General features: G+C 54.0%; 4 protein-coding genes across 4 annotated transcripts in view; 3 read left to right on the forward strand and 1 right to left on the reverse strand.

The window, feature by feature from the left end:
* On the forward strand, positions 1 to 4,989 carry GLOD4 (glyoxalase domain containing 4). The gene is made up of 9 exons (XM_065853379.2): positions 1 to 128; positions 348 to 397; positions 877 to 997; positions 1,757 to 1,901; positions 2,098 to 2,234; positions 2,547 to 2,633; positions 2,876 to 2,989; positions 3,077 to 3,163; positions 3,733 to 4,989. The coding sequence occupies exons 1-9, from the start codon at positions 39 to 41 to the stop codon at positions 3,796 to 3,798; spliced, it is 897 nt and encodes a 298-aa protein (XP_065709451.1). The 5' UTR covers positions 1 to 38; the 3' UTR covers positions 3,799 to 4,989.
* Positions 4,990 to 5,168: 179 nt separating this feature from the next.
* On the forward strand, positions 5,169 to 8,638 carry GEMIN4 (gem nuclear organelle associated protein 4). Its single transcript, XM_065853412.2, is given in 3 exon segments — positions 5,169 to 5,198; positions 5,200 to 5,272; positions 5,350 to 8,638. Coding segments are annotated over 3 exon segments (3,297 nt in total). The 3' UTR covers positions 8,544 to 8,638.
* Positions 8,639 to 9,030: 392 nt separating this feature from the next.
* On the reverse strand, positions 9,031 to 14,499 carry TLCD3A (TLC domain containing 3A). Its single transcript, XM_065853483.2, has 5 exons — positions 14,172 to 14,499; positions 13,534 to 13,617; positions 11,532 to 11,745; positions 11,262 to 11,357; positions 9,031 to 10,831 (listed from the first exon to the last, which is right to left on the reverse strand). The coding sequence occupies exons 1-5, from the start codon at positions 14,291 to 14,293 to the stop codon at positions 10,562 to 10,564; spliced, it is 786 nt and encodes a 261-aa protein (XP_065709555.1). The 5' UTR covers positions 14,294 to 14,499; the 3' UTR covers positions 9,031 to 10,561.
* Positions 14,500 to 14,615: 116 nt separating this feature from the next.
* Positions 14,616 to 22,343, forward strand: part of VPS53 (VPS53 subunit of GARP complex) — a 59,193-nt gene continuing 51,465 nt past the window's right edge. The window contains exons 1-4 of the mRNA XM_065852952.2: positions 14,616 to 14,745; positions 17,404 to 17,484; positions 18,898 to 18,947; positions 19,779 to 19,845. Of these exons, the coding sequence (XP_065709024.1) occupies positions 14,635 to 14,745; positions 17,404 to 17,484; positions 18,898 to 18,947; positions 19,779 to 19,845 (309 nt within the window). The 5' untranslated portion in view covers positions 14,616 to 14,634. The remainder of the gene's footprint in view (positions 14,746 to 17,403; positions 17,485 to 18,897; positions 18,948 to 19,778; positions 19,846 to 22,343) is intronic.

The raw sequence follows: 22,343 nt of genomic DNA on the forward strand, positions 1-22,343 counted from the left end.
TCCCGGCGCCAGAGGGCGAACCGGGGCGGCTCGCGACCATGGCGGGGCGGCGCGCGCTGCACTTCGTGTTCAAAGTCGGGGATCGCGCGCGGACCGCGCGTTTTTTCCGCGAGCTGCTGGGCATGAGCGTGAGCACGAGCGCGGGGCGGGGCCTGAGCGGCGGGGGTGGGTCCCCTCCCCTCGGCCCCGCTGTCCCGGAGCGGCGGCTCCTCCGCGGTCCCGGTGGCCCTGAGGGGTGAGAGGCGGCTCCGCCACCGCCTCCGGGGCCGCCAGCGCGGGGTGGGGCGGGTGTGGCGGCTGCCGAGGGGCCCGGGACGCGTTGACCCGATTCTCGCCCAATTCGGCAGGTGCTGCGGCACGAGGAGTTCTCGGAGGGCTGCAAGGCGACCTGCAACGGGTGAGTCACGGAACCGCGGGATGGCAGGGGTTAAAGGGCCCTGGAAAGCTCATCCAGTGCAATCCCCCCGGAGCAGGAACACCCAGCTGAGGTTCCACAGGAAGGTGTCCAGGCGGGTTTGAATGTCTGCAGAGAAGGAGACTCCACAGCCTCCCTGGGCAGCCTGGGCCAGGCTCTGCCACCCTCACCATGAAGAAGTTTCTTCTCATATTTAAGTTGAACCTCCTGTGTTCCAGTTGGTATCCAGTATTCCAGTTTGTCCCCCTCCTCACCCGCCACCCCAGTGCCCGTATTTACACCTGGCACGGGCCCGTTTGGGTTTGGTTTGGTTTTTCTTCAGTACTTCCCTTGAAATCAAAACCTTCCCTTTTTGTGCAGGTACGGCGTTTACACCGAATCACAAGTATTGCTGTATGACACCTATAGGCTTCATAAAATTATTTATAAACCTTCCTTCAGTTACGTTGTTTTTGTTCCAGGCCTTATGATGGAAAATGGAGCAAAACGATGGTGGGGTATGGGCCAGAAGACAATCACTTTGTTGCGGAACTGACTTACAATTACGGTGTTGGAGAATATCGCCTGGGCAATGACTTTCTGGTAAGGACCACACTCGGCAGCGAAATCTTCCTTCGTACAATCACCTTTTTTACTTTCATGGTTAGGAGTCTGTTCAACATATAGGTTATACCAGTAGCTTTTTTATGCTGTTTGGCCCCTTAAATACTTTTTGGTTTTGTATTTGTCTCCAAGTTGGAAGGGCAAAGACTGGAGCAGCTTTGTGCTCACTTGGGATGTAGGAAATGCTTCCTCGAGCTGCTGTGTGTATAGGACACTGGTATTTGCTGCCACACCTGAGGTGGAGTGGTTGACCAAGAAGGGTTCACTGTAGGAAAACAACTCTTTTATGTGTTATTACTTAGCTCTTTGTTTTTTACTAACTGACAGCCAATGAAGATATTGTGTTTCGTCTATGAATACGTGTAATTGTGTTTTCTCATTGTTGCCCCTGAGCTAATATTGCTCCCCCAGTTTTTGGGGTGTCGGGGAACAGCCGCACGCAGCCACAGACCCAGCAGGACAGCGAGGAACTCGCTTTTCCATTTCTGTACAGTGCATTGAATCAGAGTTTTAAGTTCCTTTTGGTGTGAAATGTGTAGATGAATGCATCCCTAATCTATGTGGGTTGCCCCCTAAGACTGTTTCATAGGAGCAAGATACCTGGTTCTCAGGAGATCGTATGGTTCATCAAAACTAATTTGGTTTATTTCTGCTTGTTTGTAGAGGCAAGTTATTGAAAAGTAGGACTTGGGCACCATCCACCCTGTGAATTCTGTGTGTCCATTCTGTTCTCCCCAGGGCATAACGCTGGTGTCCAGCCGGGCTGTGAGCAACGCTAAGAAGCTGGGGTGGCCCCTCAAAGAAGTTACAACCGGTATTTTTGAAGCTGAAGCCCCAGGGGGATACAAGTTCTACTTGGAAGACAAGGAACAGCTCAAGCAAGGTGAAACATGCGCCTTTGCTCCTGTTGGTGTTCAAGAGAGATTTACCGGTGGGATGTTGGAATGGGCTGTGCGTTTGTCTCTGTGGAATTTTACAAAACAGAGCGGGCTTTTGTTATTTCCCTTCTCAAGAATGTAGAACTGAGTTTAAAACTATAATATATTTGTAACTGACTTCACATTATTGCAATTTTATAGATCCTGTGCTGAAGGTAACGTTGGGTGTTTCCGATCTGCAGAAGTCTGTTAACTACTGGTCCGGTTTGCTCGGGATGAAAATATATGAGAAGGATGAGGCAAAACAAAGGGCTCTGCTGGGCTATGCAGATAACCAGGTTTGTCCTTAGAAAACTTCCTAGGTCTGATTTTTAAGAGTTGTATCTCATGATAGAAACCTCTCCTTTCTTTGGAACAAAAACTCTTAATTAAAAGTAACCGTGCACTTAATTCTGTGCACGTTAATTAAAGCTTGTGTACGTTTAACTGCATTTTTTTAAAACAAAAGCTGTGGTTTGCTCTAGTAATTCTGGCTTGTTGGGAAATATGCATATGGGTGGTTTTGAAATCATCCGCACAAGTGAAAAGGGGGAGTGAATGTAACGCTGAGAGCAGCGTCCTTGCAAGTCAGGTTTTCTTTCCTGTTTCAGTGCAAGCTGGAGCTGAAGACCGTTGGAGGAGCGGTGGATCACGGGACGGCGTTTGGGCGGATTGCCTTCTCCTGCCCAAAGGACGAGGTAGCAATCATATTTCCCTTACCCCTTTCCTTATGCAGAGCTGCCTAGCAGGAGCTTAATTTCTAGTACCAGCAAAGTATCTCAGATGTGAACAAAATAATACTGAGAAGATACTTTGGTTAAATTTCTCGCAGTGGGAGCGCGATGGCGTTGTGGGTAGCGGGGAACTGTAAATGAGAACAATCAGAAGGCATCCGGTCTTCATCTGGCTAGGGTTCATTTTTGCTTGTTTTCTCTTCAAGTTGCCAAACATTGAAACACTGATGAAAAAGGAGAATCAGAGAATTTTAACACCTCTGGTTAGCTTGGACACACCTGGCAAAGCCACAGTGCAAGTGATTATATTGGCTGATCCTGTGAGTAATATTGGAAATAGCGATTAAATTAGATTGAAATTTCTCTCTCCCGGGTATCTAACTTGCCTGCTCTTACATTTCCTTTAGGATGGCCATGAAATCTGTTTTGTGGGAGATGAAGCATTTAGAGATCTGTCCAAGGTGGATCCTAACGGTGACAAATTGTTAGACGATGTAAGTGATGCCGTCTGCACGTTCCTTGTCTTCCCGATGATAACTACCTGTAGAATCTGATTTTCGCTCCACGTGGAGTTTTTCTGAGAAGCAAGTCCTACAGTCTCATAGCTCAGGTTGCGTTCTTGCTAAGAAAACCAAATCAAGTTTTAAAATTCACTCCTGGCTGGCGTTTTCCAGCCTCGCTGTTGGGGATGTGTCTTGTTGGATGCATCAACAAAGCCTTGGTGTAAGTTCCTACGGGAGCGGTTTGTGAGCTGCAGTAACACCAGCGCAGAGGCTCCGGTGTGGAGCGTGAGCTCTGTGGGAAGGCTGTGTTTCAACTATGCAGTTTTACTATTGTATTACCATCTCTTTATTTGCTGCGGCGGAAAGAATTGATTTTCAGCGCCTGCTTTCCTTACTAGTATGTAAGAAAATTGAGTTATCCATCAGAACAGCTTTCCTCCAAATTAGAAAGTGTCCTTGTGATTGGTTTGGGTTTGTGGGCAAGGCTGGTGAGCGTGAGCAGCTGGGTGTGCGGCGACTCAGTTGCCGTTCTGAACATGTGGACGCTTTTCTTTGTGCAGGCCATGGCAGCGGACAACAGCGACAAGTGGTTTGCTGCGCAAAAAAAGAAGAAGGCTGCCGCTTAGCTGGAGAAGAGGACTAGACTGCGCGTTCGTGCCTTGCTTTTCATCTGAGAAAAACGTTAATCCTGTGTAATCTGTTGCGTTACCCCTTCCTGTAAGAGGGGGCCGTAATGTCTCATGCTGGTTTGTTTGATTTACGCTTGTGTCTCTTGCTGCACGTCTCTCCTTTCAAGCAAAGGTCACGTTCTCCTGCAGAAAAATGAGGCTGTGCCGTAAGGAGCTGGTTGAGCACGTGGCTTCAAAAACGGGCCATCCGTTAAGGGGAAAACCTGACATTCCTGTGTTATGCTTGAAAAATAGGTTGCTAGATTAATCACAGCGTCTAATTATCTAATTGGCTTTAGCCGTCTGGGGTTTGCAGCTTGGAGAGATTTTCAGGTGGCCGTGGCTGTATCGCAGGAAGGGCTGTGCATGGAGACCTCGAGCAGCTCAACTCTCAGTGCACGCCTGATTCTTGGGAACAGAAAAATTATCTCGCTAAAACACGTGAATATTCTAGTTGGGAACAAACCCCCTTTCCATTCCAAGGTGTTTCCCCAACGTCTGGGGTGAAGTATTCACCGGAGAAGCCCGTGGTGTGTTTCTCACTGGGCACACGTCATTGATACGGAGGTATCGTGCCTGTCTCCTGATGGCAGCACACGGGCCGTGTCCTGGGGTGCATGGCAGCGCTGCGCTGGCTGCTGAGGTGCTGGGAGGTGATTTGGAATTAACTAATCATGGTTTTGCAATTAAGCTTTTGATGAGAAATTGCCTTTGGAAGTAACAGTTCGGGGTTCGTTCCGTTGGAATGAAGTCACTCTGCTTTTGCTAGCGGAATAAGGGCTGGGAATTCAGGGAGTGAGTGGCAGCGCTGTCCGTGTCAGGCACGCCGCCGGCTGTGTCATCATGCTTGATGAAAACCTGGAATAACTCGCAGGGAAAGGAGGCAAAATCAGCAGCGTTGGCGGTTCCCCAGGCGTGTCCGCACATGCAGTCGACGTTGTGAGTTCCAACAGCAAAAAGTTCCTCACTGCGGTTTTGTTGTTGGAGCTTTTTGGTTCAAGTTCCTCACTGTGATTTTGTTGTTCGAGATGTTTTGGTTCAAGTTCAGTGATGATTTTTCAGTCGTGTACCGTTGCGGTTGCAAATGTCACGTGTGAGCTGCCGCTCGCCAGTGTCACCCTGAACCCAATAAAAGCGATGTGGAAGGACGCTCTGAGTGCCCGCCTTCATTCCAGCCCCCCGCCACGGCGCCGCACTCCCGTTTCTCTCCCGTCTAATTACGTTCTCGGTTTTCCTGCGCACTAATTAATCCCGCGATGGGCAGGCAACGCCACCCCCCCGGGCCGCCAGGGGGCGCTGCGGAGAGGGAGGGGGGCGTGGCCTCCAGCATGGCGTCAGAGCGCGCCGAGGCGCACTGCGGAGAGGGGCGTGGCTTCCCGCATGACGTCAGAGCGCGCCAAGGCGCGGGCCGGTCACGCCGCCATGGAGCCCGGTGGGTGCGGGAGAGGGGCCGGGGGCGGCGGGGGGAGCCGGGGCGGGCCGGGCCGCGGTAACGGTGTCTCCACGCAGGGCCGTGGGGCGTGTGCGAGGAGACGGCGATCCTGCAGGGCGGGTTCCTGCTGGCCGCCCGGCTCAGCCAGCGGCCGCTGCGGGAGCTGCGCAAAGCCGAGTGGCCACGCGTGGGACCCCCCATCACCGACGCGCTGGGGGAGATCGGGGCCCGCTGTCCTTCGCCGCTGCAGCACAACGCCTGGAAGAAGGAGGCCGTGGCCATGGTCTGGGCTAAAGTCCTGCTGCCGGGCTCTGCCGCCGACTCGCTGGACGAGGGCTGGAAGGAGGACGGGTTCTTCTCCGTGGGCAGGATGATCCCCGACGTTAACCGCACCATCCTCTTCGAGCTGGTCAAGGCCCTCGGTGCGCCCCGGCTCTTCGTGCAGCTGCTGCTGGCGCTGCCCCGCGACATGTGCCAGAGCGAGCTGGAGCACATGGTGGAGTACATCGCCAGCGAGACATCCCCGTCGGACATCACGTTCTTCTTGGACGTGTGGTGGGAGGTGATGAAACACAAGGAGGGACAGGAAGATGCAACGGTCTCTGCATTCAGTGCTCTCATACACCAGCACGGGTGCGAGTCCTCTCTGGATGATGGTCTCCACCCTGCAAAGAGGTTCAAGGGTGACCCTGCCTCTCTGAATGACCCCCCCGCTGCCACCAGCCTGCTCACAATCCTGATGGAAGGGTTAAAGCAAACCTATGGGAGCATCACCCTGCCCCGCATGAGGTCCTACGCCTTGGCCAACCTGGTGGAGCTGCTGTCGGTGTTCGCTGAGCTGGAGCCGGAGCGCAGCCCCGTCCCCATCGCAGAGTACCTGGACAAGGTGAGCTCTGTGGTCAGCCTCTGGAGCAGAGACACTGAGAGCCAGTTCCACCACAACAGAATGGATGAGAAGGTGAAGGAAGCAGAGAGGAGCATGAGCCTCTTGTCCACCACCAAGCTGTCTCGTGAGGAGCTCGTTGTTGGCTTGGAATTTCTCTGCAGCTTGTTGCGTGCCTGGGGAGAGGAGCTGCAGGGCACCCTGAGCAGCCCTGAGGGGCTCTGCTATGAGAGCTACCGGCTCCTGGACACTCTCACTGCTTTTGGGAAGAACCTGGTTTGCTTCTCAGAGTGTAGAGACCTGGGTGAGGATGAGACACGAGTAGTGTTGGACCTGACACGGATCACCAAGGACTTCCTCAGGGAAGTCAGCGCCAGCCTGAAGAACAAGGCTTTGGACGCCAACCTTGTGCCTTCAGTTGCCATGACAATCATTGAGCACAAGCTGGACCGACACATGGAGATGTGCTCTGTTTTTGCATCGCAAACAACCTGGGCCTTTTCGAAGGATTGGCTCGACTGCCTTGTGAAAAACAAAGCTCTCTTCCAGAAACCAGAGCTGGTTTTGAAGTTGCTGGAGACACTGGTGAACTTTGCCATGTCCCGCCAAGACAAAGAGGCCCGAGAGCTGCAGATACAGGTGACCCAAGCCATTGTGGAGTGTTACACCGAGCTTTCGTTAACTGACAAAAACAACGTGATCTCGGGCGTCCTGACGTCCTGGGGTGGGCCAGGTCTGTCCCGCAACTTGCAGGTTGTCCTGGAAGGTTTCCAGGATGATCTGAATGTGACATTCAACCAGATCGTGTCAGATCAAGGCCTGACCGGGGCCGTGGCTTCTGTGGCCAGGCTTGCGCTGCTGTACCCCGAGGCCACGGTGAAGCAGGTTTGTAATCTTGCTGTCGTCAACCTGGGGGCTCACCGGTTCCTCGCACAGATCCTCTGCTCCTTCCCAGCGCTGAGCTTCCCGGAGCCCCACGGCGAGCCGGGCCGACCGTGCACCCTGGTGGTGAGGGCTCTGGAGGAGGCGGTGTGGGGCAGGCTTTCCTCTGCGAGGGAGGAGCAGCAGTTCCTCGAATTCCTGGCCTTTCTCATGCAGCCAAACTCAGCTGTCCCGCTGGTGTCACCTGCAGAGGTGACCAAAGCCTTTGTCCTTCCCTATTTGACATCAGACTCTGCTCAAATTGAGCTGAGCCTGCAGATCCTCGGTAAGGTTTTGGGGATACAGTCCTGTTCGGAAGAGCACTGGATCAAGTCCTGTCACCCGTTCCCACTTCTCCTCAGCCTCTGCAAGCTTCTAGATGGTTACACGAGGTATTGGCATCGGAATAGGGACCAGCCCTTCCCTTCGCTGGAGACCAAGGACCTGCTGCTGGACGTTCTGTGCCAGCTCTGCGAGGTGCTGGGACCAGAAGCCGCCCCCTCCCCTGAGCTGTGGGTCCAGTCGCTGGCTTGGCTTCACAGGAGGGTGTCATCGCTGGACTGGACTGTTGGTCTCCGTCTGAAAAAGCTTTACGGAGACCACTTCAAGAATGAGGTCCCGGCAACGCTGTTTGAGATCTGCAGGCTTCCTGAGGACGAGTGGACATCCCGGCCTTTGCCAGCTTACGGGCTGGGCAGTGGGCTCCTGGCGTGGATGGAGTGCTGCTGCGTGTCCACAGCGCTCAGGGACACGATGCTGGAGCTCCTCACGGTCAACGTGGACAACCCTGAAGAAGTGAATCTCTTCAGCAAAGGCTTCCTGGTGGCCCTCGTTCAGGTCCTCCCTTGGTGCAGCCGCAGCGAATGGAAGAGGCTCACGCACGTGGTGGAAAACCTGCTGCAGAGGCAAGTCCTGCACGTGCCCTACACGCTGGAGTACGTGCAGTATATGCCCTTGCTCAACCTCCGCCCGTTTGCCGGCCACCTCCAGCTCTCCGTGCTCCTCCTGAGGGGTTTCCAGCTCCTCTGCAGCTCCAGCTGTTCCACCTGGCTGCCGGCAGACGCTTGGCTGCACGTGGTCCAGCTCTACTGCAGCAGCCTCACGGACCTGCTGGGCTCCCTCAAGAGCATCGCGGGGTCCCCATCACACCCCACCGAGGACAAGGTGTCCTTCGCGCAGGAGGTGTCCTTCGTCTGCATCCAGATGTTCTGTCACCTGCTGCACGTCGCTGCCATGCTGCCGGAGAAGGGCTGCGGCGAGCCACTGGTGGTGGTGGCTTTGGAGATCCTCTCGCAGTACGAGACGTTCAGCAGCGCAGACACGTCCCCCAGCAACGCGCTGCGGAGAGCCAACGAGAGGCACTTTCTGGAGTCCATCACGGACAACGGCAGCGACGCCGCCCTGCGCAGCACCCTCCTGCAGAAGCTCAGCAAGATGGGAGCCCGCTCGGCGGAGGAGCTGGCGTGAGAACCGCAGAGGAGAGCATGGACCCTGCTGCAGGGGCCCTGTGCCTGGAAAGGTGTAAGATCTGTAATAAACCGTATCTGTTTTTCTCTTTTGAACTCATTTCCTCCCACTGTGTTTTCTTCCAAGCAGCGAAGGGGCTGCGTAAGGATGGGGAGGAGCAGCCACTCTGATTTTCCAGCTGTGCAAACAGCTGCTGGCCGCGCAGCTCCAGCTGTGCCTGCTGGCGCTCTGGGTTTATACAGAGACTCCCGGCAGCCTCCGGCATCAGGGAAATCATCTCCCTCCGCCTGCCCCGTGCTGCTCTGTCCCCGTCCCGGGCGCGTCGCTGGGTTCACACGTGGAGGTGCGTGGGGTGAGCTCAGGGCTCACAGGTGTCTGTCAGTCCCCGAGCGCTGCTCCCAATCCTTCCCGCAGGCGGGGGTGCAGCGGGAACCCGCGTGGTCACACCCGCACCCCGAAACGAATGGCACGTGTGGGAGACGGCCCGTGGCGTGACTCAGAGAGGAAATCTTTATTGGTCTCCTGATAGGTGCAGTGGTAAATAGGGCAGTGTTAGTGCAAAATGAGATGCCTCATTGGCTTTTTTTTTTTTTGACCTTACATAAGGCACATTACTTGCAATGAAAACAGCGAGATACAAACATTTTTAACAGGTAGCAAGCGTTTTATAACATCTGCTGGTCTCGATCGTTAGTGCGACAGTAATGTTTCTGCACGGTGGAGAAGGCCCTTTTATTTTATTCTTTCCAGAACACATCCGTGGCTGGGACATCTGACACCTAGAAGACCTCAGCCCTTCCAGCTGTGGTTTGTAGACAGAACGAAAGGCACCAAGTGGCCACAGGTCTCTGGGCACAGGGGTGCAGGGGCTGTGCTGGTGTGGTACCTGCCCCGGGACAGGGACCCCGGAGGCTGCAGGGAAGGGACCGAACTGCTGCTGTCTGACCTGCCCACACCTGCGAGGCTTGGGGACCCCATTTCGCTGTGACCGAAGGTGGAAATGGGCTGATCTGGTGAAGGACACAGCTCGGTCCCCTGCTCTGGGGTTGCTGGTTCCTCCTGCAGATGACTTTAAATACCCGTTGGGGGGATGCAGGGCAGATAAAAGCCACTGCAGTTTGGGGAGGGGGTTGGAAGCTGCATCCCCTGCCACGAAGGGCTCTGCGTAGTGCCCGTGTGTTGGTGGGATGAGGACTCGGCAGTCTCCTGTCCCCATCCTGCCCGTCAGCCGTGGGCACTTTGCCCTGCACATGTTCTAGGATAGCAGAACCGTCCCTCTGTCCTGGTGTAAACTTCTCTCCCCTCCAGCCCCACTGGGGACACTGGAGCCCCCCAACGCTGGGACCACCAGCCACAGACACCAGCCAGTTGTAGTGAAAAGCACCTTTGGGTAAGTGGAGTCTGAAAAGCCTGGAGCCCAGCAGCGGGAGGCGAGCGGCCGAACGCGGCTGTGGTGTGGAGGCGAAGTCGGGAAAGGTCAGAACGGGCTGTGCAGCACTTTGCCGCGGCTCTGCTCAAAGCTGGAGGCTGTAAACCAGAACCGGAATGAGCTGGAGCTGCGGTGGGTCCGGCCCACGGCTCCCCTGGTCCCCAGTGCCGCTGCCCGGGGCTGGGCGCGCTCCAGCATCACCTCCAGGCTCCTTCACAGCCCCCTCGGTGCTGGGGTCAGCCCTGAAAGATGGGGGGTGTAACAAACCCCTCTCATGTGACCATCAGTTCAGTGCCACGGTGTTTAATCCCAGGCGGAATGTTGTGCTGATGGGCAGATCTCCTCCTCGCTGGCTCTGGCTCCCGCATGGGGACACACACCAGGCACTGGTGCAGTGTGGGGACAAATCCTTCCCAGCCCTCGGGCACGGCAGTGGGGAGGGCAAAGCTGCTTCCAGCGGTGACAGCCCAGTGGTATGGCTGCGTCCACCGCTCTGCTGCTGCACAGTCCCCGCAGTGCCGACGGTGAGGGTGGAAGAGCCGGGGGGTTCTGACCCATCTCCAGCCCCCGCGCTGGGCCGCCGCTGCCATTATCTGCTCTTGTGGGCGGGCGAGCTGCCGTAGAGCTGGGCGGCTTTGCGGCAGATGAGCCTGAACCAGTAGAGCTGGGGGGCGATGAGGGAGGCGTTGGCGATGTTGCAGTGCATGGGGATGCGGAAAGGCACCAGGTAAACGGGGATCCCCGCCTGCCTGGCGTAGGCCGCGTACATGAAAGGGAAGAGGAGGATACGGCAGAGGAAGAAGGTCACCAGGATGAGGATCCCGTTCACCTTGTGCAGGAGCGTGTCCTGCATTTTGAGCTGGGGGAGCAACGAAGAAGGCAAAAGTGAGGTGAGCAGCACCCCAAGGCCCCTCAGGCACCGAGCACCCAGCCGGGGTGGATGGGGGAGCAGGAGTGCGGGGTGGGAAGGGATGGAGGGGGGCAGAGGGCTGGGGCAGGAGGGTGCGTGGTGGAGGGGGTACAGACAACACCAGGACATGGCACAGCCCCCAGTTTGGGGATGCCCCTGGGCTTGCTGCTTACTGGGGAAAAGGGATGGGACCCTAACAGGAGGAAGGCAGCTCTGTGGGGTAGCTTGGGGTTACAGCTATGGGGCTACCCCCATTTTGAGATCCCCCCCCAGCCCAGCTCTGTGAACAGGGGCTGATGGAGAAGGGCAGCCTGGGGCAGGGAAGGGGCACAAACTGCTGTAGGCTTCCCAGCCCCGAGCCCCGTCCCTCCTCACCCACCTGCATGAGGATTTTGCCCAGCGATACGAAAGGTGTGCTCAGCTCTGCTGTGAAGATGCAGCCCACGAAGAAGTCCCCCAGCTCTCCCCTGAAGTGCTGGAAATAAAGACAGCAGGGAACACGGGGTCCTCCCGGAGGGGTGGCCGGGAGCTCACACTGAGCATCTCCATGGGATCAGGGGCGCCCGACTGGCAGAGATGCTTTGCCAGACACAGCATTGACCGTGAGCACTTGCAGATGGGTGTCACAGCCGCCATGCCCGGCCCTTACCTGGGTGATGGGGGTGAGGACGATGAGGATGAAGAGGTGGTGGGTCACCATCAGCCGTTCCTGCAGGAGGAAGCTCCGGATGCTGGCCAGAGAGTGCTTCTTCTCAGCAATTCCCTTGTCCCGGCTCTTGTGCCAGTGGCAGAGGTACATGACGTAAATGTCGTAGGTCATGTAGGGAACCAGGACCCAGATGTACTCGACCGCCAGCCAGTGCCTGGGGAGGAGCAGCACACACGGGCATCGCGACGGCTCGGAGCACCTCGCGATGCTCTAGAGGCTGGAAGAGAACCTTTAGGTTTGAAATAGCAGCAGCGGATTTGGGAGCCGATGGTAAGCTGCGAGGTTTTAACGCGATTTGGCTCTGCAGGGAGCAGGTACCTGGTACGGGGAGGACGGCTCCGTGCCAGGCGCCGAGCTGGGCTGAGTGCAAACACGGCGCTAACGGGAGGATGGTGATTAGCCCTGCGGCCGGGTGTTTGCGGTGGGGACGGGGGGCACAGCACCACTGGGATCCTGCACTAATCCAACGCCTCTGCTGCAGGGAATCCCCTCCCTTAAGCCCTGGGACACCCAGAGCTGACCCTGGTAGGAATAAAACCCAGGTGCCAGCCGCAACTGCCTAACCCCAGGGGACATTTGGGAAGCACCCGGAGACCTCAGAGTTAATTAGAGATGCCTGGCCCAGACTTTGGAGTGTGAAGTGCAAAATATCCAATAGAGGCAATAAACCCCCATGAGACGTTTTTGTCTGTTGGGAAATAATTGCAGGCAGCTGCCTGTTCCCAAAGCATGTCGGAATCCCGGTTGCACAACCCGGGCAGCAGCAAGCGCTGCTCCGCGGGGAGACCGGGCTCCTGAAAGAGTCCTGAGTGAAATCACACTCAAAAAAAAAAAGAATACATAGCTTGGGGCCCAAATAAATCTGCTTTTGCTCTCCTGCCGACTCACAAAAAATGTTGTTGCCCGTGTTCCTGTTTTGGATAGAAAGACGTAAGTGATGTAAAGCAGGGAGGGGAAGTGACCAGCTATTGTGTTTGCAAAACCTGCCCAGGGCTTTGGAGGGAAATTATAGTGCCAGCAATAAAATGATTGTCTGCTTGTGTAAATAAATTGGCAATTTTTGCTGCAACCTTTGTGATGCTTCCTGGCTCTGTGTCTTGCTGTCATTCTCCAAAGCCTTCCCTGCTGAGCACTGGGCTGTGTTTCCTCCAGATTCAAAGAAAATCTGGGTCTCTGACCACAAAGTGTTTTAGAGCAAAAAGGTAACACATTGGACTGCAATTTGGATAGACCTTGCTAGCTAGAGCAAGGCAGGACATTTCACATCTGTGTATTAAGAAGTCTGCAATGACCGAGAGGGCAGCCCTCCCTGAAATCTGGTGGGATGGTCAAATTCCAGCTCAGCATAATTATATTCTTCCCTCCGACAATTTTCTCTGCTGTTCTGGATAACAGCTCTGGTTTGAAGTCTTCTGACCCAGATTGCGCTATCACTGCTGCCCAGAGCTGCTTCTGGGGCAGTTTGTCTCAGAGCACTGAGGACAAGGTGATGTGATTTTCCTCCAGAGCCAAATCCATACTGATCGTCTTGTTTCTGGACTCCTTCAGAATCCATTGAGCACAGAGAAGGCGATGCACCTCTAAAATCCATTCTCATTAGGCCTGCTTGACTCATTAGCAATTTCAGCTTCCAGCAAGGGTATTCCCTACCCCTTTAGAAGCAATGATGTCTTCATTTTTTGCTTGTATATTGCCCATGTTAGAGCCCATCCCCAGGAGACCCTCAATGCTGGCAGAGCAGCCCCAGCTCTGAGAGCGCTGAACAAACCGGCGCCTTTTGGGGGTGCACAGCAGCCCATTGCCCCACCCGACGCTGAGGAAAAGGGAACATGAAACTGGTTTCTGTTTTTTTCTCTCCCCTTTTCACGTGTGAGCCTTTGGCATAAAACAGGCACAATGTCCACGTGCTGCCCACAGGACAGCGAAGCTATCGGACAATTACCTGTCGTGCACCACGTCCTTGCAGTTAAGGACAACTATGATCCCCGATACCGTAGCCATCGTGGCTTGGACCGTTGACACCAACCTGAAACCAAGAGAGAGGAAATGGGTCACCCCAAATGTCACCCCAGCAGGGCCGCGGAGCAGGAGTGGCCCCAGCGCGGTTGCACCAGCAGAGCTGTTGGCACCAGACGCCCACTCCGTGCACACCCCGAACGCCTCGTCGCGGCGAGGAGCAGCTCTGTCCCCAGCCCAGGCAGCGTGGGACGGGACGGGGTGGCTGTGCCAGGCGCTGTCACCCGGGGACACGGAGCGGGGGATGTTTCCAAGGTCTCGTCCCTTCCACGCCCGTGGATCAGCGGTAACTCTGCCCGGTTCCTCACGAGCAGAGGGGGAGCAGCACCGGAGCATCCCCGCTCCCCGGGAGGGTACCGAGGGTTCGGCCGGGCAGAACCACCCCCGGCTCCTGCTCCCCGCGGGGGTCTGGGCTCGGCACTGCTCGGGCTCCGGCCTCCCCGCTCGCAGCTCCCCCCGCCGGGGCTCGGAGCTCTTGGCCCGCCCGGATCGCTCCCGGTCCCGGCCCGGTGGCGATGGCGAACCGCCGCTCTCCGGGTCGCCTCCCGCCGATCCCGCCCGTACCTGCCGCTGAGGAGGATGCGGTCCTTGAGGCTCCATCCCGGGGCGGCCCAGCGCAGCAACCGGATGCAGAAGGCGAAGAGCCCCGGGAAGAAGGCGGAGGCGAGGGCCAGCGTCCGCCACATGGGGACGACCGCCGCCGCGCTGCCGACCGCCGCCGCTTGTCAACGGCGGGCCAGGCGGCAGGAGGGTCGGGCTCGGCACGGAGCGGCACGGCTCGGCTCGGTACCGACCAGGCTCGGTAAGGACCGGGCTCACCACGAATCGGGCTCGGCACGAACCGGCCCCGCCGCGCCCGCTCCCGCCGCCGGGACGCGCCCCGCTCCGCCGGGCGGCAGGCCCCGCCCCCGCCGCATGGAAACCCCGCCCCCGCACCAGACCACGCCCACGAAGAACCCCGCCCACCCTCTAGACCCCGCCCCTTCGGCCGGCGCGGCGGAGGGGGTGTGTCCTTCCGCATCCCGGCATGCCCCGCGGCCCGGAAGCGGCGGCCGCCATGGAGGAGGACGAGCCGGAGCTGGAGGGTGGGCTGGAGGCGCTGGAGCTGGCGCCCGCCGTGCAGGCCGCCATCGAGCAGGTGCGCCGGGGCCGCCGCCGCGGGACGGGCGGGGTCGGCTGGTTCTCGGTGGGGCAGGGCCCTCCCGGTGAGGGGCCGGGTGCGGGCGCGGCCCGGTGCCCGCTCTGTGAGGGTCCCAGCGGGCTCTGCCCCCCAGCGAGCTCCGGGCCTTCCGTTGCTGGGCCCCGCGGAGCCCCAGGATGGATGGTCCTGGGGGCAGAGCCCATTGAGCCCGGTTGCCGCCACTCGGCATCCCCGGGTCACCTCAGTGCCGGGGGTGTCACCGTCCCCGCAGTGCCAGCCTGGGCCTGCGCTGCCCGCAGCCGAGCACATCGCACCCCATCGCTTCCCCGTGGCTGAGGGACACGGGACATGTCTGTTCAGGCTCCTCTTTGTGCCCTCGGTGTGTAAAGCATCTCAGTGGTGTCAAGCGGTGCTTGACTTGCCTGGAGTCAGGGTAACCTGAATGTCTCGGCTTTTGTGATCATTATTATGTTCCAGCCCATGTTGTCCAGTGTTCTCTGAAACCCTGTGTGGCACTTGGAGCCCAGCAAAGTCCATGAGAACTCAGGGTAAAATCGTGTGTTGGTTGGAACCCGTGGCAGAGCTTGTGCCGACTTTGGCCAACCCTTCAGCATGAGGAGCTCTGTCCCATAGCAGGGCTGCAGGCAGACACAGGAGCTGGCTCGCTAAGTATCACTCAAGAAAGTTTTCTCACTCTCTTTGAGTCTTGCAGATCACTTTTGGTGGCTCTACCGAGAGAACTAGGGCAGAGCCAGTAAGCGCAGCACCAGAAGGTGAGGAAGGTTTCAGTTTCTTTGTGGGGGCTGTGCCAGATTTGGAATATTGTTGCTTCAAAGAGACACCGCACACAGTCCGTCTTTGCACGGATTTGGCGCACCTGAGTAATTTTTGCTGAAACCTTGAGAATTGCTAAATTAAATGCCAGCTTCTAAAGGAGACCTGGACCTCGTCTGGAAAAAAAAGAATCCTCTGCCTGTATGTTTGAAAGCCAGAGAAGCCTGGTGTGCTTTCTGGCATTGTACAACAAAATGGCTTTTTAATCAAGCAGGAAATGCCTCTTCAAAGTAAAACACATCTCTTAGAGACAGTCTTGACTTGAGGTTGTGAGCAATGGAGAATCCACCATATCCCTGGCTGAGTTCTTGTAACAGGCAGTAAGACTGTAGGCAGATATTCCCATCCTGAGCAAGGGGAGGTGTTGAGGGTGGCACTGCCTCCTGCCTCTCATCACTTCCCAACCCAATAATCATCTTGTTCCCCTGAGTGTTCCTTCGTCAGCTTTGGGCAGAACCTGCCAGTTTCTGGTTAAATGAGCAGAACTGGCTGAGCTGACTGCTGCCCGGAGCGATGTCAGAGCACACACAGCCTTGTTGCTCCACCAAACCTGGGGTGGTTGTTTCTGATTAACAACTAGGACAAAGACCTGGGAGTAGCAACCTCTTGAGCCGGTACAGCTGCCTGCAGCCTTGATCTCTATCTGCAGTTTGGGAGAGGAGTTCCTGACTGGCCTTTATCTTCCACACCCCTTGCATCAGCTACTCGTAATGCTGGTGAGATCTGGGGTTAATGGAACCTGCAGGATCTGAGAGCCCAGAGCAGGACAGGCTGGTTGTGGTGCTGTGGGGTGATGTCGGAGTGGCCTCATGCATATTGAGCTGCTGCCTGCTTCTTGGCCGCAGGAGTAGCTTTGGGAAAGCTGCCAAAGAGGCCTCTTTCAGGGAGAGGTTTCTCTCATTTAAATGATCTGGAAAAAAACACTGCTTTTACACTGTGAAATGTGTTGAATGGTGTAAATGCTGAGTGTGCCCAGGTCACGCAGGTTTCTGTGAGGGCTTTCGGTGACCGGGGTGACGTGTGGAGGTGATGCTGCGGGGTGAGCTATACTTTACTGGCCAGGGTTTGACCATGGATCACAGAGCTAGTGGCTGTATAAATACAGAGTGAATATGGTAGCAGAGAAGGGAACGCAGCATATTTTAGTCTGCGAGGACAAAAAGCAAAGCCTGGCAGGCACGCTTGTATCGTTTGATCAACTTCTGAGGAGAGATGAGATCTGTTGGCACCACAGCTGCTCTTTTCTGTTTCCCGTGGGCAGGAAGAATCATTCAGCAGATTCTGTTTCTCTCCTTCTTTTTCATGTGAAAGTGGCAAACCCAAGTCTCCGGGGAACTTGTGCAACCATTTCTTAATTCATCGTGTTTCATGTGACACGGCTGTGAAAAGCAAATCCTCCGTCTGTCACCACGGGGCCTTGCAAAGCCCAGGCAGAGAGAAGGGAGCTGCCTTGGTGGGAGGGTTTCATTTCCAGACACCAGCAGAAGCATCGCAATGGTTTGGGATGCATAATTAATGCCTTGCATGTCACAGGAATTCCTTGCACATGATGGGTTATGCTGGGGCTGTATGTGGAATCTATATGTATATTATCTGCCTTTACCCAGGCTGATACCCGCAGGAATTTTAATAGATCAGAGATCTCCAAACCACGGAACTGCTGCACTCCTGGCCGCTCTCTTTGCACACTTGTTAGAACAACGCTGGGTGACGCCATCGGAACTGGGTGCTGAAGTAATTAAAGCAGGAGATACTGCTTTAAGTTACAGAAGTTCACCGTGATGGATTGCTGATTGTATTTGTTTTGCTCCCTTTCTCCAGGTGTTTCCCAGCCAAGATCCCCTGGACAGAGCAGATTTTAATGCTGTGGAGTACATTAACACTCTCTTTCCCACTGAGCAAGTAAGTAATTCCTGCAATGTGGCCCTCTCAGAGCGAGGGGTAACTTGATAGTAAGTGACAGAAGGCGTGCTTAAACCTGCACCCAAACCGTTTCTTTCAAACGGTAGCACAGGTAATAAGACTATAACAATAATCACTTCTTAAATTTGCGTCTCACAAGCTTCTCTGTCATGATGTAGTTTCTTTCTACCCAAAGTGCTTGCTGCAGTAAAAGTCCTGCTTTGATCTGTAGAAATAAGTTTTCTGTATAGAGGTTTCTCTTGCAGTAAATTTCATAACTTCCCTTATATTCATCATTGACCCCTCAGCGGTTTCAACCAAATAAGACAAGTGTTGCCTGTGAAATGTCACTCGAGGGACATCCGTGTCTGAAACATCTTGTTTCTTTTGCGGTGCGAAGACTGAGGTTGCCGTGGGCTCATATCTGTACTTTATGTGCCCCATATCAGCTCCAGGGGCAGTTTTGGACTAAGCTATCGCAAAAAGCAGGTGTTTCTGCAGCTGGAGGTTGGGTTGTGTGCAGCTCTGACATTTACCATGGTTAAGATCCTCTGCAGCATTGGCTTTTTTGGCTTTCAGCTGTTTCTAGGCAGTTTGCTGGTGGTGCTGGCTTGGCTCTTTTCCCTCTGCCGGTACTGGAGTCATTTCCCTGCCATAGCTCCAGCAGCAGCTGTGTCTCCATGCCTGTGCTGGACGTCTGGGCTCTGCAGGAGGGTTTTTTGCCCAGGGAAGGTCCCCATTGCCACTGGAGGTCACTGTCACCACGTCTGCTGACAGGGCCGGGCTCAGGGCACCCTGTGTGCCTGGTGCTGGGTGGGCACTGGGAGCCCTGGGACCCATGGAGTTGCACCCTGTCCCATCTCTTGAAGCTCTTCATTAGAGACGTGATTGTCCCCCTGTGCTGGGTGCTGCTGAGGCCTCACCTCAAATTCTGGGGTCAGTTTTGGGCCCCTAACACCAAGAAAGCTTTTGAGGTGCTGGAGCGAGTTGAGAGAAGGGAACGGAGCTGGTGAGGGGCTGGAGCACAAGTGTGATGGGAGCGGCTGAGGGACCTGGGGGGTTCAGCTGGAGAACAGGAGCTGAGGGGAGACCTTCTGATCTCTGAACTGCCTGAAAGGAGCTTGGAGCCAGGGGGGGTCGGGCTCTGCTCCCCAGGAACAAGCGCCAGGAGCAGAGGAAACGGCCTCAAGTTGCGCCAGGGGAGGTTGAGGTTGGATCTGGGGAACAATTTCTTCCCCAAAGGGCTGTGGGGCATTGGAACAGGCTGCCCAGGGCAGTGCTGGAGTCACCATCCCTGGAGGGTTGGACAGACGGACATGAGGTTCTCAGGGACATGGGGCAGTGCCAGGGTTGGGTGTCACAGTAAAGGTTCCTCATTTCCCTTCTCTCTTTTTTTTGTTCTTCATCTTGTAGTCTTTGGCAAACATTGATGAAGTTGTGAACAAAATCAGATTGAAAATAAGGTAAATATTTCTGCATTTCATTGCATCTCAAGTGGCGAATAGTCTGATTGTCACCGCGGCTTCATAAATACAACATTTGCACTATAGCTGGTAGGAATTAATTTGCTTAAAAGGCTTGAATAGGGTCACTCACAAATCTAACAGTGAGACAGAGACAAAAATTACTCACTGTAACTATAATTCTCTTTTTATACCTTGTCCGTGTTGTATAATACGTGCCTTTCGGGTTATTTTAGCTGATGGTTTGCAAAGTAGAGCTTTGAAAAAACCAATAAACTAAGAATGAACAAGTATGACATTTTAATACAGTTTTAAGGCTCAGAGAACAAGCTACCCAGAAGATTGTGTTGCTGACAATTTAATCTGTTTGTGAGGTCAAAGTAGCAATTGTAAAAGCTCTCATTATGTATATTTTTATTGCCGTTATTGGTACTAAAAATACAAAATAAATATAAGTAAGTGTACAGGAAATACTTACATTTTCTGTGCCGTCTGGCATTACCAACCTGAAATGATTGAGACAGTACTTTAATATGTGGAAAGTCAAAATGGAAACGGACGAGGGATAACTGACAATATTACTTAAGGGAAGAGAAATGCAGCAAGCCCTGATTAAATTAGGAAATGGGTGGTTATTTTTGCAGCAGGACTTTTAAATTATGGAAGATAGCAATGCCCTACAGAGAGAGAAAGGGAAAAACCCGGTGAGTTTAGCATTGGCAGCACCAGCTTTTTTATTTTAAATCAGTTCTGTCGCTCTCAGGGTTCCCACAAATCGTTTGGGTCAGGCACACAGGGAATGAGTTTGACATCTTAGATTCTTTTCTCCAGGAGGCTGGATGACAACATTCGAACTGTCGTGCGAGGACAGACCAACGTGGGACAGGATGGCAGGCAGGTGTGTGTGTCTCGTCTCCGGTAATGCCGAGGGTTCTCGTCTGGCAGCTCTAAATTGGGGCAGAAACCCGCTTGCATAGTCAGGGAGGTGTTTCTGGGTCCTGACTGTGCGAGCCGCTCACTGAACAGCTGCTGTAACCCGCCTCTGATCGCCCTGCAAAGGGAAGTGAATGAGAAATTGATTTAAAAATCAAAAGCAAAACCAGGAGGCTTGCGGTTGTGCCGCTAATGATAAAATGAACGGGATTAAATAGGTACAAGCACATTTGCTACTGAGTAAGGATCAATAAAAGGATACTTAGCCTTTTAACGAGGTTGTTTGCTGAAGTATCCCAGGTTGCCTGTGACTAAGCCTGATGACCAGCTGCCAGTTCATCTTGCACATCTCATTCAGCTGTCAGGTTTTCGCTTGTATTTTGCTTGACAGATGTGTTTGCTCAGGGTGCAGTATTGAACAGCACGGCCACGGCTGCAGCGTTTGTGAACACTGAGCTTGCTCTGTTGCAGAATATGCCTAATCAAACTAACTTTTAAGTTGCGTTCTCATCTTCTAGCTGTATTCTTTTGTTTGAATAACCTGTTTTAGCATGAGTAGCCCAACTTGGCCTGAGTGGCGGTCAGGCGTTATCTGATTTTGGGGTAACACCCAGCGCTGCTGCATTTCCTGTACCTGTTCTGGTTTAGAACAGGAACATTGATGTCTTGAGTCATCAGCCATTCTGCTTCCCTTGTTGTCAACATTGACTCATCTTCTTAATACCAGATTTAAGACTAGGTTGCTGGGATGGGATCATCATTCCCTCACCAGCGTGGCTGTATTTTCCCAGTAGCCACTGGTTACTAATCCCACCTCTGCCACAGAGTCCATGGCCCTGAGTGAACTATTTAACTGCTCTGTGCCTTCGTATTGCTTGCAAAAAATGCAAGAATTGAGTGTTTTTGTGGTTCCCTCACTGCTGCTGTTAAACTGGGGATGTGCTTGGGATGTGGTGTAACCACGAGTGGAGCTGCCCATAATCACCATGTGGGCATGAGATCCAGAATCAAGTGGGGAGGCAATTACACAAATTGAGAAGGGAGTGGAAACTTGTGCGGTACTTGGCGAGTTTGGGTATGATTGGGAAGCTGTTTGGGCCCATTTTGGGTGACAAATTTAGAGCAGACTGCAAAAAAGCAGGATCACAAAGAGCTCTGGCTGAGAATTGCCTGAATTGCCTCAGGATCGCAGGTACTGAGGATGAACGTGGTGAGAGATGAGCAAGCAGTACCATGGTCAGTTGTGCTTGCAGGATAATAAAAGTCTCTCTGTGCTGTGAGTGTTCGGGGAACTTTGTTTAGAGCTTTGCTTTATGTCTGTGCTTTCTCACTCTTTAATCCCTTCGAAGTTCTCCAAAGCACGTACAACCGGACTTGGACAAAATCCTGCTCTGAACCACAGGGGAGGCAGATCTGGCCGTGCAGCCCTTCGGTTAATTTGGTTGCAAAGGAGCCAATTAAACTTCTATCCAAGTAAAAACCTTCAAGCATGCATGTGTGTGTGATGTGTCTGTGCAGGGCTGCTTTCACGTGGCCTGGAGCTGCAGTTAATCACCCATATTCCTGTATGTAGCTGTGAATTTTCCCATTTTCCATCACTTTACTGCTTTTCACGGTAGAAATGGACTTGAAGAGACACCTGAGCTTGTGGTTGCACAACATGGGCTAAGACCCAAGAGTCTCCCAGAATGTCACAGTTGTTTCTTTCTTTCAGAGGTCCTAATAAGTACTGAAACCATTCAGTTATTGAAAGTGTTCATTCTCTGGTAAGAAAAATTGTTTGAATCTGAAATGCTGAAGTCTTTCGCACCGTTTCGCACTTGCAGTTTGAGTGCGAATTGCTAGAATATGAGTGTTAAGAGTGGCAGGACTTGGCTTGGCCTCAAGGTTTGAAGGAATAAAGGAGTGTCAGCGAGCTCAGGCCTTGTGTGTGGGCTGGTTGGAGGCACCCGCAGCACAGGAGTCATTTACAGTGCTGGGGAATGCTTGGGTTGCACTGCAGTTTGAGACAGAATCTTGTATTTGTTTGCCCAGAAGCAGACAGAGGAAGCGTAGAGGAAGCATCTCCTGCCACCCCCTGCGCTGTTTCTCTGAGTAGTTTATCTTGTGTGTAGGCGGGGACTGAGGCAGCCTTTTGGTATGCTAAGAAATTCTTTTGAAACAACTGAAAACAAGGTGCCTTTAAGACAGCTCAGTGCTGGGAGCTGGTGCTACTGAAAGGGGCTTTTCTTCTTATTTACCTTTTCTGGTAGTAGTTTGTAGTTTGGTCCCACAATAAAAATAGTTTATTCCTTCTAGTGATCTTATTAAATTTGTCAGAAATTTGTATCCTCAAGACCAATATCTCCTTGCAAAGTTTGGTAAGTGTACACAGGGATAGGTATTGTCATCTTGCAAAGCCCAAGATCGTTATTGCATTTTATCATATTAACCACAACTGCAAACCACTCTTGATGAATAAAC

Source organism: Patagioenas fasciata, chromosome 19, assembly GCF_037038585.1.
Source record: "Patagioenas fasciata isolate bPatFas1 chromosome 19, bPatFas1.hap1, whole genome shotgun sequence".
Taxonomy (NCBI): Eukaryota; Metazoa; Chordata; class Aves; order Columbiformes; family Columbidae; genus Patagioenas; species Patagioenas fasciata.

Coding starts and splice junctions, on each gene's coding strand:
- GLOD4 (XM_065853379.2), top strand. CDS start 39: ATGGCGGGGCGGCGCGCGCTGCACTTCGTGTTCAAAGTCGGGGATCGC. Junction 998..1,756: donor GCCTGGGCAATGACTTTCTG/GTAAGGACCACA, acceptor TGTTCTCCCCAG/GGCATAACGCTGGTGTCCAG. Junction 2,235..2,546: donor TGGGCTATGCAGATAACCAG/GTTTGTCCTTAG, acceptor TTCCTGTTTCAG/TGCAAGCTGGAGCTGAAGAC.
- TLCD3A (XM_065853483.2), bottom strand. CDS start 14,293: ATGTGGCGGACGCTGGCCCTCGCCTCCGCCTTCTTCCCGGGGCTCTTC. Junction 11,746..13,533: donor AAGGACGTGGTGCACGACAG/GTAATTGTCCGA, acceptor GCTCCTCCCCAG/GCACTGGCTGGCGGTCGAGT. Junction 11,358..11,531: donor TCCTCACCCCCATCACCCAG/GTAAGGGCCGGG, acceptor CTTTATTTCCAG/CACTTCAGGGGAGAGCTGGG.